Genomic DNA, 14,638 nt, shown 5'->3' with positions numbered 1-14,638 from the left:
AGAGGAAAAAAAAGAAAAAAACACAACCCTGCTCGTGAGAGCTTACAATCTATAATGAGATGGGGGGGAGAGGCAAGGTTCAAGTGTTTATTTACAATGACAATCCAGCCATCTCACGGACATGGGGGATAGATAATGGTTTCCTCGACCAGTGGGCCAGAGCCTTGAGATGCCTTTGGGTGCCATGGAGTTTGATGTGGAGTTATGTTGTGAGAAGTTGTAGAGGGACTATGTGAATCAAATCTGATTAGGGAGTGTGATAGGCCGCCCTAAAAAGATGCGTCTTTAGGGTGCGTCTGAAGCTGAGTAAGTTGGGAATTGTCCTAACTTCTTGGGGTAGAGAGTTCCAGAGGGTTGGTGCAGCTCGGAAGAAGTCTTGGATCCGGGAGTGGGAGGTTCGAATTAGTGTGGATGTTAATCGAAAGTCGCTTGCAGAGCGGTGATAGACAGAGAGGAGGGTGGAGATGTAGGGGGTTGCTGCACTGTGGAGAGCTTTGTGGGTGAGAACAAGCAGTTTGAATTGTATCCTGTGATATATGGGCAGCCAGTGCAATGACTGGCACAGAGCAGAGGCATCCGAGTAGCGGTTAGCTAGGTAGGTGACCCTGGCTGCTGCATTAAGGATGGACTGTAGAGGAGAGAGTCTAGTTAGGGGGAGACCAATTAATAGAGAGTTACAGTAGTCAAGGCGAGAGTGGATCAGGGCCACGGTGAGGGTTTTACACCAACATCAACAAGTGGTGGAATAAGGAAGAAAAGTAACCAGTATGTCTAGCAAAATACATCAATACTTCACACAATATTAACTATGGTGATTAGTTTGGGTGAATCTTCTGCCTGCTCTAGTTGTAACCTGTTTATTAAAAAATCCCCGCATAGTGTCTGAATAAAACATTCATACCATGGCTAACTATATTTGTCAAATTAATAATTGTAATGTGCCAAATATCCTGGCATATAGCAAGTAGAATGAGCATGTGCATATATCAGATGTATGGAAAGTAATAGGTCTCCAAGAATTAAATGACAGACTGAAACAAGCAATATAACATGAGAAGTGTCATCTGGAAATGACTTCCTGTTTAAATCAAATTTATATTTTACGTGTTTTAAAAACATTTGATGACTTTTCCCATATCATGATCTGCATTACAGTGATGAGCAAAAGGGTAACAATGTTTTGAACTTTTGACTTTCAGGCTCCATATCTCACCATTCACTACAGCTTCAAACGTGAAACTACCTTCATTTTATAGACAATCATCTTGGCTATCTCATACTTAAATTTGACTTGTAACTATTTAGCATATGATTAGTTATGCAAATTCTTGTCATGTCACTGCATTATTACTGTTTTGATCCTGGTGTCTAAAAAATCTTTTTCTTCCTGTATACGACAAATTACAACCTGTTCTGACATTCCCTAATAGCTCAGCGTGTTATGAGGTTGATTCCCAAGTGAAAGGTCGCTGGTTCAAATTGAGGAGCAGCCATGAAGAAGATTTCCCAAGAAAATAGAAACAGCATCATCCAGTTCATCAGTGGTCTCTTGGCCAAGAAAATAGCCAAAGTGCATCATGTAAGTGCCATGATAGATGGAAGTATACAAAACTAAGTTTGTCCGTGCATTCAAAAGTCAAGAGAGGAATGTTAAGGCAAAATATTGGTGTCAACAAATCGCTCACCATAAGGTCCATCAGTTCTGGTGCAACAAACACGGTAGAGGAGGTAGCTCATATGCTTCAAAATAGGGAGATCACAGACGTCCATGCAAGCACCGTGCGATGCACAATACAGAAGTCTGGAATGGTGGCCCAAAAAGGTGAAGACACAACTTCAATATCATCATAAGAAGCATTTGAAAAAAAGACAGTAGAAGATTGGAAACAGGTTATTTGGAGCGACGAGATGAAAGTCAATAGACTAGGCTTAGCTGGGTGCATATGGGTCTGGGAGAAAGAAGGGGGAAAGGGGCTAACGGATTCCAAAATTGAAGGAACTGTCAAGTTTAGTGGAGGAAACCTGATGATATGAGGTTGTTTTCACAGGATTGATGGTGGACTCAATGCTGAGCTATATGTGAGTATTCTACAAGATGAGTTACTTCATACTCTCGAGTACTATCGATATGAAAAGGACAATATAGTGGTCCAGCAGGATAATGAGATTGGTGAAGAAATTAATCAATAACTATGAAGTAGAGGTGCTGGATTGACCCCAACAATCCACAGACCTCAACCCAATCCAACAGTTGTGGGTAGATTTGAATAAAAAAGCTGTATACATACCCAAGTGAGTCGACCAGTATGTACCAACATTGGGCATGTGTAAAAGAGACCTGGGATCTGATTTCAGGACAGGCTCATATCACATCACCTGCTGGGATTACTAAATCCTGTGATACCAGCGGTGAATATAGGTGTTACCTACCCTTGTAATCCTGCCTGTGATGATAACGAATAGGGCTGATCGAATATCACAAATATTTGGCTTTGCGAATATCCGACGAATAGGTCGCTGCTATGCGAATATTCGATGCGCAATGTAAGTCTATAGGAAGCCCGAATAGTTGCTATTCGGCAACTATTCGGGTTTCCCATAGACTTACATTGCGCATCCAATATTCGCAAATGCTCGAATAGTGGCGACTTATTCGGCGAATATGGGCGTTGTCGAATATTTGAGGTATTCGATCATCCCTAATAATGAAACTTCGGAAAAATCTTCAATAAAGAGCAAGAGGTATAAATTTAAAATACTCCCTGTGGACAGTTTGAAAAATGTAAGAACCCTAATGCTATTTTTAATAGAAATCATAATAAAAAAGAAAAAAAATGTATTAATCAAAAGCCCGATTTACATTTTCGGAAAACCTATTCCATTTAGAGATTAATTGAAAGTGTCTTAGAATGCCATGTTCGTCTTAGTTACAGGTGAGTGTAATTTGGTATCACAACACGTGCTAAGCATCCCCTCCTTCCACAATGTAATGTCTGTGAGGAGCGCACATTCTGCAGCACATAAAAGCAAGAAATAGTATCATACGGTAGTAGAATAGAATAGTATCAAGCTGTGCAGATAATACACTCATTTTTTTTATTCTTTGCACAGATTACAATGTATCAGAAGCTTTGTTGTGTGACTGATTTGTATTCTGTGAGTCTTGTCGGTAACAGTAGAGTGCATGTTTCTTTCATCGCTGATTTTCAGGACTTGTCTTAGATAACAATAAAAAGCATCTCAATTTGTCAACATCCTCTAGGAAATACACTTCATTTTTATATTATAACATGACTGAAATTCAATATACTGTAGTGGCTCTCCATAGAGTGTTCAACAGCTGGTATCAAAGGGACCTAAAATTAACCAAATGGAGTCTTTAGGGGCTGCCATTAATTCAGGCAATGAGGGACATGGCTACAAAACTTCAGTACTTCTAGCTGTAATTACGTGTCTCAGTGGCCCATGAGCCTATGGGATCATCCAACTGAAAGGGCCTATTTTAAGTTTTTCTATATATCCCCATTGTCATACCTCCTGTGTGTATATTATCTATTTTTGGCAGAATTACCTGTTGCATTTTTTCATGGTCAATAATATCATTTGACAGTTTTAAAGCGAGTCAACCCCACAATGTGAACTAAGCACATAGCCTTTTAGGGGATATAGACCCTATAAAAATCACACTTTTAAGCTAGGGGGTTAAACATTTATGTTCTCTCATGCGTGAGAAGTGGTTTTATTATGTTATCTGAAAATATGTTATGTTATATGTTATGCTTCATCTCTGGGCGACTTTCAATTTTTCATTTTCTTCTCCCCTTCTTCCAAGAGCCATAACTTTTTCTATTTTTCCATCAATATTGCCATATGAGGCTTATTTTCTTGAGGGACGAGTTGTACTGTTGAATGAAACCATTAGTTTTACCATCTCGGGTACTGGAAAACAGGGAAAAAAATTCCAAGTGAGGTATAATTGCAAAAAAAGTACAATTGCACGATTGGTTTTGGTGTCTTTTTTTACCACGTTCACTATATGGTAAAAATGATGTGTCCATATGATGCCTCACGTCGGTACGAGTTCGTAGATACCAAACCTATATATTTTTATTTATTTTCCTAGTCCCCGTAGGGGACTTTATGACTGCACAACCCGATTACTTGTGCATTTCTGCTGATAAGAGCAGCATCACTCTGATCAGCAGAAATGCTGATTTCATGTGAGTGTCGACGCTCTGTCAGTTCTCACAGTAAATGAGTCATGGTAGCGTTAAGGTCATCGCCTGATGGGGCCACCGGTGGTGACGTGGAACGGCGCGATTACCGCAGCGACCATTTAAATCTCGCTGTCAGTGTTTGACAGCGCAATCTAAGGGGTTAACAGGTCTGGGTGGAGCTCTGATCCACCCACACCTGTTAGCCACACATGTCTGGTGATCAGATCAGCAGACATGTGTGGGGAATACAGCGGGATTGACAAAGGAGCCTGCGGTAACCGGAGGGAGGCTACCAAGGTCGTACCAGTATGTCTTTGGTTGTAAAGGGATTAATGACACTCGGGATCACGCTCTGATCAGAGTTTGATCAGTGTCAGCTTAGTGTGATCCTCTCAATGGAGAGAATCGTATCACAGGTAAGGAGAAGATGGAGAACAAAATTTCTCCATTCTGCAAGTCCGCGGAAATTGGACTGCACTCGGATGTCATCCAACTGCAGTCCAAAGATTTCCACACAACTATAGACTTGTATGGGTGCGTGCCATCGGATTTGTGCTGCGAAACGCAGCATGCTGCTCTTTTTTCCTATGCTGAAATGGCATGAGAAAAAAAGGGTTGATTTGCATTGCTCCCTAGTATAACATTGAACCTAGTGCTATCTGATACATCAACAGTTATAGACTCGTATGAGTGCAGCTTTATGTTCTAATCACTGTCTCCTTTCTACCGAAATTGAACTTTAACCCCTTAACAATTTATCACATACTATGTACATCATAAGTCGTGTCCCGACCTTTGATGTCGGCTCGCACACGGAATCTTCATCTTTCCCTCCAGATGATGGCTGAATAATTCAGCCTTCATCTGCCTTTAACAGCGACGCTCCACCCATGGCTGTTAACAAAATGGATATGTAATTGAGGAATATTTCCTATTGAGTGCAGTAGTGGGATATACAGTATGTACATTATAAATTCAGGGAGGGGGTAACAAAGACTGAAATAAAATTATTTAATAATAAAATTATATATGTATATAAAAACATGTATGGTATGTAGGCAGAAGAAATGTTTATGGTTGCATATTATGTAATCTGCCTCATATGGGAAAATATGTATTTAATCTGTTGAATTTGTTACTCTGATCATTAAGCAACTTTTTAGGTATACAAATAGTGCGACTTTATAGAATTAGGTAGTTGGGTGTTTTTTTGCAAAAGGATTAATGTTTGAAATGTTGTTAATTGATCACATTCATGTGTGTTTTTTACTAGGTTGGCTTTATATATGGATTTGTTTTTATTTATCTGTGTATGCCTATGAGTAAGGAGTCATCTCTGAAACGCGTAAGGCAGGGGCCTTATTAGGTCCACACCATGGGACATTTTTGATTTTTATCATGAATGTGATTTCTCAATAAAGAAGACAGAATTTTTTGGGGAAAATTTTCAAAATAGCCTCGGTGATGATTGTATGATATATATAATATATATATATATATATATATATATATATATATATATATACATATATATATAAAACATGCAATAACAAAAAAAAATAAAAAAAATTCATGTAAGAACTCAAGATCCTGATTTAAACAATAGGTCATTTTTGATGATAACTTCCCTTTACAGATCATTAGCAGGGCTCATAGTACAGACTTTTGTTGGTATGACTGAGTATTCTGCTTCGTAAAGCAAATGTCAAATCATGTCTTATACAAGTTTCTCTATTCATTTTATGTGTGGTCTGAGTATCTGAATATCCTTAATTAGCATTAGCTCTGCAAAGAGGCAGAGATTTGGCATTATAAAACATCATATTTTAATTATATGTCATTTATTTTGTGCAGTCAGACTCCAGCTAGGGCTCTGTTCTCAGCCTGTAAAACTCTCAATGTACAGTATGTACTAAATGTCTCCATAGCATTTCATTACAAGTATTCTTTTAATTTTAATTTAGTCAATACACAACAGTATATGTTAAAAAATGATATGGAACAGTGTACCAGAATACCGTTCCCTACTACACTATCCTGTAAAAAAAACAGTTACATTTCAAGGTTGCCATAATAGGCTATGCATACCTCCCAACTTTAGAAGAACAGGAAGAGGTACAAATTAGGTGGCACGCATAGTGCGCTTGTCATGCTCAGGCAAGGGAAAGTCTGACACATGGTGCAACACGGTGGTTACAATCGGGATAGAGGAGACGGATCACCTCCTCACACTAACCTGTGTCTGAACCCTGAGCTCCCTAATATACCTATATGGGTCCTTCCTCCGTTGCGTGCCTAGTCCCTAGCTGTCCCTCCACGCACCCTGAATAGTGCAAATGCTGGTGAGTGCACAAGATTTCACCACGGCAATTGTCATATACAGAAGAAGGAATACAGACAGAGGAACACAGACAAAAGTACATACACCAACACCAAAGTTGCAACCTAACTCCAGGGCTGCAACTGAATGGACTCCAGCAGCTTCCAGATACGTCCTCCCTACATGGTGGTCAGTTTGGAAATTAATTCTATAACCAGCATAGGTGATGAAACATGTGACTATTTAATGTGAAGGGGAGTAGTCACAAACTGGCCACTCTGAGATTGGAATAACAAGGAACTACCAGCAAGGAAAGTCCTTAACCCTTGCTACACCAAAAGAAAGTATATACATTTAACACTCAGAGTTTTAAGAGGCAATGTAAACCTCAGATCCCAGACCTGTCAAAGGTCTCCCAAGGACAGTATACACTCGTGACAGTGCTGTGACAAATGTTGACCACTCCCCCAGCCACACCAATATGCCATTTCTTTCTTCCCTGGCAGGAGGAGATGTCAGGGGGTGACGGTGGCAGTGAGTGACATTCAGCAGATGCCAGAGACTGCAGGGCGTAGACCCAAATTCAAGACTGTACGCTGTATCCAGGACAGTTGGGACTAGAGATGACTGGATCCATTCATGGGACTCCTGTCCAGCACCAGTTCCGCAGTACCCGGCGGCTGGATGGGAGGCCCCAAATATCTTACCTTCCAACTTTCCTAGTGTGGCTTTTCATATTCCAGGACTGGCGCAACATCATCTGTACATCATGCTCATCTCTAGCTGGGATCTGTGGATTTATATTTTTGTTCATTCCTTCTTAGTCGGGGTAGCCAGTACTTTCTCATCTTTATGTAATTTCACCATCTGACATGTTGATTTTCTGTGTCTTTAAGGCCGTGTTCACACGTTGTCTGAATACTGTGCTTTTTTGTTTTTTAATGGTGTCCACACCAAACTACACCATAAAAATGTTATCTGATTATTGCATTTTTGCTAAATATTTTATGCTTTTTCCCCCTTATTTCATACATTTTTGGTGCAGATGTGAAGCTGCGGGTTTTAAGTGTTTTTTATAGTATAGAAAACAGCACCAAAACCGCACAGTTCTGAGGTTTATGATTTAAATGCTGCTTATAGTAATCTTTAGGGTATATTCACATATAAGTAAAAATAAAATCTGTTGTGCATTCCTATGCAGATTTTGTATCAGGTCTGATGAGGATATCACTATATACAGTCATATGAAAAAGTTTGGGCACCCCTATTAATGTTAACCTTTTTTCTTTATAACAATTTGGGTTTTTGCAACAGCTATTTCAGTTTCATATATCTAATAACTAAAGGACTGAGTAATATTTCTGGATTGAAATGAGGTTTATTGTACTAACGGAAAATGTACAATCTGCATTTAAACAAAATTTGACCGGTGCAAAAGTATGGGCACCCTTATCAATTTCTTGATTTGAACACTCCTAACTACTTTTTACTGACTTACTAAAGCACTAAATTGGTTTTGTAACCTCATTGAGCTTTGAACTTTATAGGCAGGTGTATCCAATCATGAGAAAAGGTATTTAAGGTGGCCACTTGTAAGTTGTTCTCCTATTTGAATCTCCTATGAAGAGTGGCATCATGGGCTCCTCAAAACAACTCTCAAATGATCTGAAAACAAAGATTATTCAACATAGTTGTTCAGGGGAAGGATACAAAAAGTTGTCTCAGAGATTTAAACTGTCAGTTTCCACTGTGAGGAACATAGTAAGGAAATGGAAGAACACAGGTACAGTTCTTGTTAAGCCCAGAAGTGGCAGGCCAAGAAAAATATCAGAAAGACAGAGAAGAAGAATGGTGAGAACAGTCAAGGACAATCTACAGACCACCTCCAAAGACCTGCAGCATCATCTTGCTGCAGATGGTGTCAATGTGCATCGGTCAACAATACAGCGCACGTTGCACAAGGAGAAGCTGTATGGGAGAGTGATGCGAAAGAAGCCGTTTCTGCAAGCATGCCACAAACAGAGTCGCCTGAGGTATGCAAAAGCACATTTGGACAAGCCAGTTACATTTGGAAGAAGGTCCTGTGGACTGATGAAACAAAGATTGAGTTGTTTGGTCATACAAAAAGGCGTTATGCATGGAGGCAAAAAACCACGGCATTCCAAGAAAAGCACTTGCTACCCACAGAAAAATTTGGTGGAGGTTCCATCATGCTTTGGGGCTGTGTGGCCAATGCCGGCACCGGGAATCTTGTTAAAGTTGAGGGTCGTATGGATTCAACTCACGATCAGCAGATTCTTGACAATAATGTGCAATAATCAGTGACGAAGTTGACGTTACGCAGGGGATGGATATTTCAGCAAGACAATGTTCCAAAACACCGCTCCAAATCTACTCAGGCATTCATGCAGAGGAACAATTACAATGTTCTGGAATGGCCATCCCAGTCCCCAGACCTGAATATCATTGAAAATCTGTGGGATGATTTGAAGCGTGCTGTCCATGCTCGGCGACCATCAAACTTAACTGAACTGGAATTGTTTTGTAAACAGGAATGGTCAAATATACCTTCATCCAGGATCCAGGAACTCATTAAAAGCTACAGGAAGCGACTAGAGGCTGTTATTTTTGGAAAAGGAGGATCTACAAAATATTAATGTCACTTGTTGAGGTGCCCATAGTTTTGCACTGGTCAAATTTTGTTTAAATGCGGATAGCACATTTTCTGTTAGTACAATAAACCTCATTTCAATCCAGAAATATTACTGAATCCATCAGTTATTAGATATATGAAACTGAAGTAGCTGTTGCAAAAACCCAAATTGTTATAAAGAAAAAAGGTTAACATTAATAGGGGTGCCCAAACTTTTTCATATGACTGTATATTGCAATGGATAGAATCTACAGTGAAAATCTGCAGAAGCAATGCTCGATATGTGCTTCATCCACTGCCTACAGCCAAGCATGGTGGTGGTTTCAGAGCCCTGCTCTTGGGATAGGGGATAGCTTACTGTCTTGGGAATAACCCTTTAAATCAATTTTGTACTGTTATTTTTTTCCTAATAGCCTCATTCTAACACTCCAATGACTTACATTATGAAAATGACTTCCAGCCTAAACATGAACCCAAGTGTTTATTCTGCAGGTCAGAATTTAATCACCGAGGCAGTGCCTGAAACCGGGGAAGATGGCCATCAGTGAGCATAATGGCACACTTAGGGTGGCGTTACACGCACCGATTTATCGTGCGATCTCACCCGCCCCCGTCGTTTGTGCGTCACGGGCAATTTGTTGCCCGTGGCGCACAAAGTCGTTTATCCCCGTCACACGTATTTACCTCCCAAACGACCTCGCTGTGGGCGGAGAACATCCTCTTCCTGAAGGGGGAGGGACGTTCGGCGTCACAGCGATGTCACACAGCGGCCGCCCAATAGAAGCGGAGGGGCGGAGATGAGCGGGACGTAACATCCCGCCCACCTCTTTCCTTCCGCATTGCCGGCGGGACGCAGGTAAGCTGTGTTCGTCGTTCCCGGGGTGTCATACGGAGCGATGTGTGCTGCCTCGGGAATGACGAACAACCGGCGCGTAGAAGGAGGAACGACTTTATGAAAATGAACGACGTGTCAACGAGCAACGATAAGGTGAGAATTTTTGCTCGTTCACAGTAGTTCGTAGCTGTCACACGCTACAATATCTCTACCGATGTCGGATGTGCGTCACGGAATCCGTGACCCCGACGACATATCGCCCGATATATCGTAGCGTGTGACGCTGCCCTTACACTTCATTACATATACATTTAGACTGGTTTAAGGAATAAAACATTTCAGGGGAATTCTTTTTGAAGACCTTTTTCTTTTTTCACCAGTGGGTAGGTCAGATACTGCTTTGTAAACACTATCCAGTTCCCATACTTGTTCAGAAAGCATGGGGCCCATGAAGCAGTACCAGCCTTGATTTCTAGTTTACAGCCTAAAAAATGGGATGTGAAATAAGACCTAATTCACATGACAGTACAGCATATTCGACTTACCTTGGACTCAGCATGGGTGGGACATTGAGACTGAAAGCAGGAAGCTGCAGTTTACAAGGTCTTCCCCCTTCACCAGCTGGAAACTTCCCCTTTTCACTTGATCCAAGGATGTCTCCAAAGCTCTTGTCTACTCTCTTAGTGGGAGTTTTAAAAGCACGTGGCGTCAGAGGAGATAGCATTGGAGAGCTATATGGTTTAGGCACCTTTAGAGAGGACTCAACTGGACTCACTCCTCTTGGACTTAGCGGCAAGGGACATTTTTCATCATCTTCAAATTCATCATCTTCCAGGATGGATGGAAGCTTCTGAATCACACCTCCATTGCTCTCATGATCAAGCTGATAAAAAGATATTGAACAACATAACAATTTTTAGGTATAGCGTTAATTACTACAATAGTATATTGTAAACAAAAATTACTCTTATTACTATTATTGCCAAAATGTGAACATCCTATTTGCATTGTACCTATTATCTATCCTATATAATTGCCCACTTGCCCTGCTATCTACTGTAATCATATAATGTGATATTTCTTAAATACTGGACATGAACATATTTCACTTGGGTTTCTAGTTGGAGGATATTCTTATTACCTCTAAATATGGAAACAAATTTATCTTTATATTTAATTGGCATAACATGCAACTTACTCAAACCAAGGGCTTTAAAGGGAAAAAGTCCCATTGAAGAAGTAGTTTGATCCTTATGCTCGGAGCTGAACAGATACGTTAAATGTGAAAAGATTCAGCATAACTTCCATTTTATTCATTTAAATCCGTCATTCTTGGTGGGTAGTCCTCATCCGATACTGACAGATCTCTCCATAGGCATGTTTATGTAGGATAAGTTGTCAGTCACTTATAGGACCACCCACTGAGCCAAGAATGAATAGGGAGGCAAATGAAAAAATACAATATGTACTGAATATTTTCACATAAACCTATATATCAATCTGTTTCACTCCTCCTGCTCAATAACCTGATGTCAGAATAAGGTACATTTTATGTTGCCAGGTTTTCATTAAGGATATATTACAATTTCAGCAAATAAATGTTATTGCTAAATTCAAATTTAATGAAAATATTAATTTCTCAAAGTCTTTAGGATTTCTCATAAATCATTTGGCCTATGGCTTGAACTCTACTCTCACTAATATATGTATGGCCATATAAATAAAATCTTGCAAATTTCACACTGGCACTAAGTCTGATATTAGATTTACACTTCCAGTTCTGTACAGAGGAATTCTCTGCAGCCTCTTTATCATCACAGACAGGCTTACAATGAAAATGTAGAAGGCCATGATCCACCATTCACAATACTTGATGTTACAGTTCCCCTGCTCCCCTTCCTTCAAAATAACCTTTAGGGCATGTTGTTAAATACAATTCAGGGCCTGAGTCAGTCTATTGCTGCTAATGTTCATTTGTAAAAAAAGAGTGGGGACCAAGTAGGTTTCAGTCAGATAAGCTGCTCTGACATCACATTTTGGGTTCATTCAGGTAAGCTGGTGTGACATCACAAGCAGATTTCAGTCAGGTAGGTAAGCTGCTGTGACATCACAGGTAGGTTTTATTCAGGTAATTGTGACATCACAGGTGGGTTCAGTGAGGTAAACTGCTGTGGCATCACAAGCAGATTCAGTTAAGTAAGCTGCTGTGACATCACAAGTGGGTTTTATTCAGGTAAGCTGCTGTGACATCACAAGTGGGTTTTATTGAGGTAAGCTGCTGGGACATCACAAGTAGGTTTTAGTCATGTAAGCTGCTGTGACATCACAAGTAGGTTTTAGTCATGTAAGCTGCTGTGACATCACAAGTAGGTTTCAGGCAGGTAAGCTGCTGTGACATCACAAGTAGGTTTCAGGCAGGTAAGCTGCTGTGACATCACAAGTGGGTTTTAGTCAGGTAAGCTGCTGTGACATCACAAGTGGGTTTTAGTCAGGTAAGCTGCTGTGACATCACAAGTGGGTTTTAGTCAGGTAAGCTGTTGTGACATAACAAGTGGGTTTTAGTCAGGTAAGCTGTTGTGACATAACAAGTGGGTTTTAGTCAGGTAAGCTGCTGTGACATCACAAGTAGGTTTCAGGCAGGTAAGCTGCTGTGACATCACAAGTAGGTTTCAGGCAGGTAAGCTGCTGTGACATCACAAGTAGGTTTCAGGCAGGTAAGCTGCTGTGACATCACAAGTGGGTTTTAGTCAGGTAAGCTGCTGTGACATCACAAGTGGGTTTTAGTCAGGTAAGCTGCTGTGACATCACAAGTGGGTTTTAGTCAGGTAAGCTGTTGTGACATAACAAGTGGGTTTTAGTCAGGTAAGCTGTTGTGACATAACAAGTGGGTTTTAGTCAGGTAAGCTGTTGTGACATCACAAGTTTCAGGCAGGTAAGCTGTGACATAATTGTTTCACTCAGGTAAACTATTGTGCCATCAGACTTGTTTCAGTTTGTGAAAGCTTTTATGATATCAGAAAACCATTGTTGTGACATCACAAGGGGGTTCCAAACGGGTAGCATCAATTGTTATCACACATGCATATAATTTAGCTAAGCTACTGTGAGATCACCACTAGTTGTAGTCAGATAAGCTAATGTGACGTCCCATGCTTCTCATGTGATGTAATTGCTATGACGTCTCACCAGGCTGCAGTTTCAGGCTGCTCGGGGCCTGGCATACCATGATACAAGCCATCAAATTTACAATTAGAAATCAAAAAGCCCAAAAGCTGTTTCTGCAAAGGGGCCGTGTAAACAATGAAGATTCCTATGGAATCATAAGCTAATTAATACAGAAAGTATATTAGAAAAACCTTTTCAATATACAAAGAACAATGGCGCTAATTCATCAACACCGGCAATTTGCTCACACGATTGATTTATTAAGAGGAGCACACCTCTTAATCAATCAGGAGCACCAGACGAGTGCTGTGTCTTTGTGGATTACTCCAGGCCAAAAGGAATGCCACAGCTGATTGTGAATTAGGTGAGTTGTGGCGTCACGCTCCCGCTGCGCTCCCGTCCCACCCTACCTCTGCCTATTGTGGCTGAACTAGAAGAAACCACCATGAAAATTCCAAAAGTCGCAACATTTTGTGTGCGCTCCGAGTTGCGCAAAAACTTTAACTTTTCAAAGCAATTTACGACAAAATTCGAGCAAAATTCCTTTAAATTAACATAGAAGTTTATAGACTCAAGTATGAAAGCTAAGCTTTGGAAGAAATATTAAATAATGCATAGCCAATCTTGGTAGCACAGATTTGGCACCAAATAGTACAATAATCAGTGGAGCTCATCTATGTGGTGTGCCATAAACACGCTAAAAGAGAATGCCTAAGTTGGCACCTTTCTAACCTCTCTGCCTTCTTGATTAGAGAATATTTATTGCATCAGTTGATGTGTCACTAAATAGGGCCTAATCGTATCTGTACAATTACCTTCCTAACATAGCTCCCTGCAGGCTCTGCTCAAACAATTCTCTGAGCAGAGTCATTCTGTATCGAGCAATTACATCCCCGCCAGCCCTTTGTGCTTCATTCTGGCAGTGGATCCATATCTTCGTTTAAGGAGCTAACTCCAATAATACAGCTGCTTGATTGTGAAGGAAAGTAGCAAGTATGGCCGTAACCACTGATTGCGCTATCTCAGCGGCCTCCTGCTCATGCCCAGCAGGTCACAGGGAAGCTTGCAATGCCAAATAACTGTCTCATGATTACTTTCTTGCAAGTCAATATATCACAAGCAGTTCATTCTCATACTTTTAAATGAGCAGGTTCCTTTTAAGCAACTACCCATCCAATTAGCCAGGAAGGCTATCAATGATATAACGGAAATATTGAAAAAATGGCATTCAGTAACTTGGAGGTTGCAATAACATCGCCCACTGACTGTTTCTCATTAGTGACTACAAATTAAGCCAAATTCACACAACAGTTTATTCCTTGTATGTAAAAAAAATGACCTTTTTTAGAAGTCTGTTGGATCCAATTTGTATCCATTTTTAACAACTGCATGTCAGATATCCTCATAAGACTCGGTTCCTCATAAGACTCAGGATTAGCAGCGTTTTG

General features: G+C 40.4%; 1 protein-coding gene across 1 annotated transcript in view; it reads right to left on the bottom strand.

The window, feature by feature from the left end:
- Positions 1–14,638, bottom strand: part of LOC142245158 (voltage-gated delayed rectifier potassium channel KCNH8-like) — a 771,887-nt gene that overhangs the window by 49,245 nt on the left and 708,004 nt on the right. The window contains exon 12 of the mRNA XM_075317583.1: positions 10,571–10,908. Within this exon, the coding sequence (XP_075173698.1) occupies positions 10,571–10,908 (338 nt within the window). The remainder of the gene's footprint in view (positions 1–10,570; positions 10,909–14,638) is intronic.

Source organism: Anomaloglossus baeobatrachus, chromosome 7 (genome assembly GCF_048569485.1).
Source record: "Anomaloglossus baeobatrachus isolate aAnoBae1 chromosome 7, aAnoBae1.hap1, whole genome shotgun sequence".
NCBI lineage: Eukaryota > Metazoa > Chordata > Amphibia > Anura > Aromobatidae > Anomaloglossus > Anomaloglossus baeobatrachus.
The sequence above is the reverse complement of the archived record's forward strand: the minus strand, read 5'-3'. Positions and strand labels throughout refer to the sequence as shown.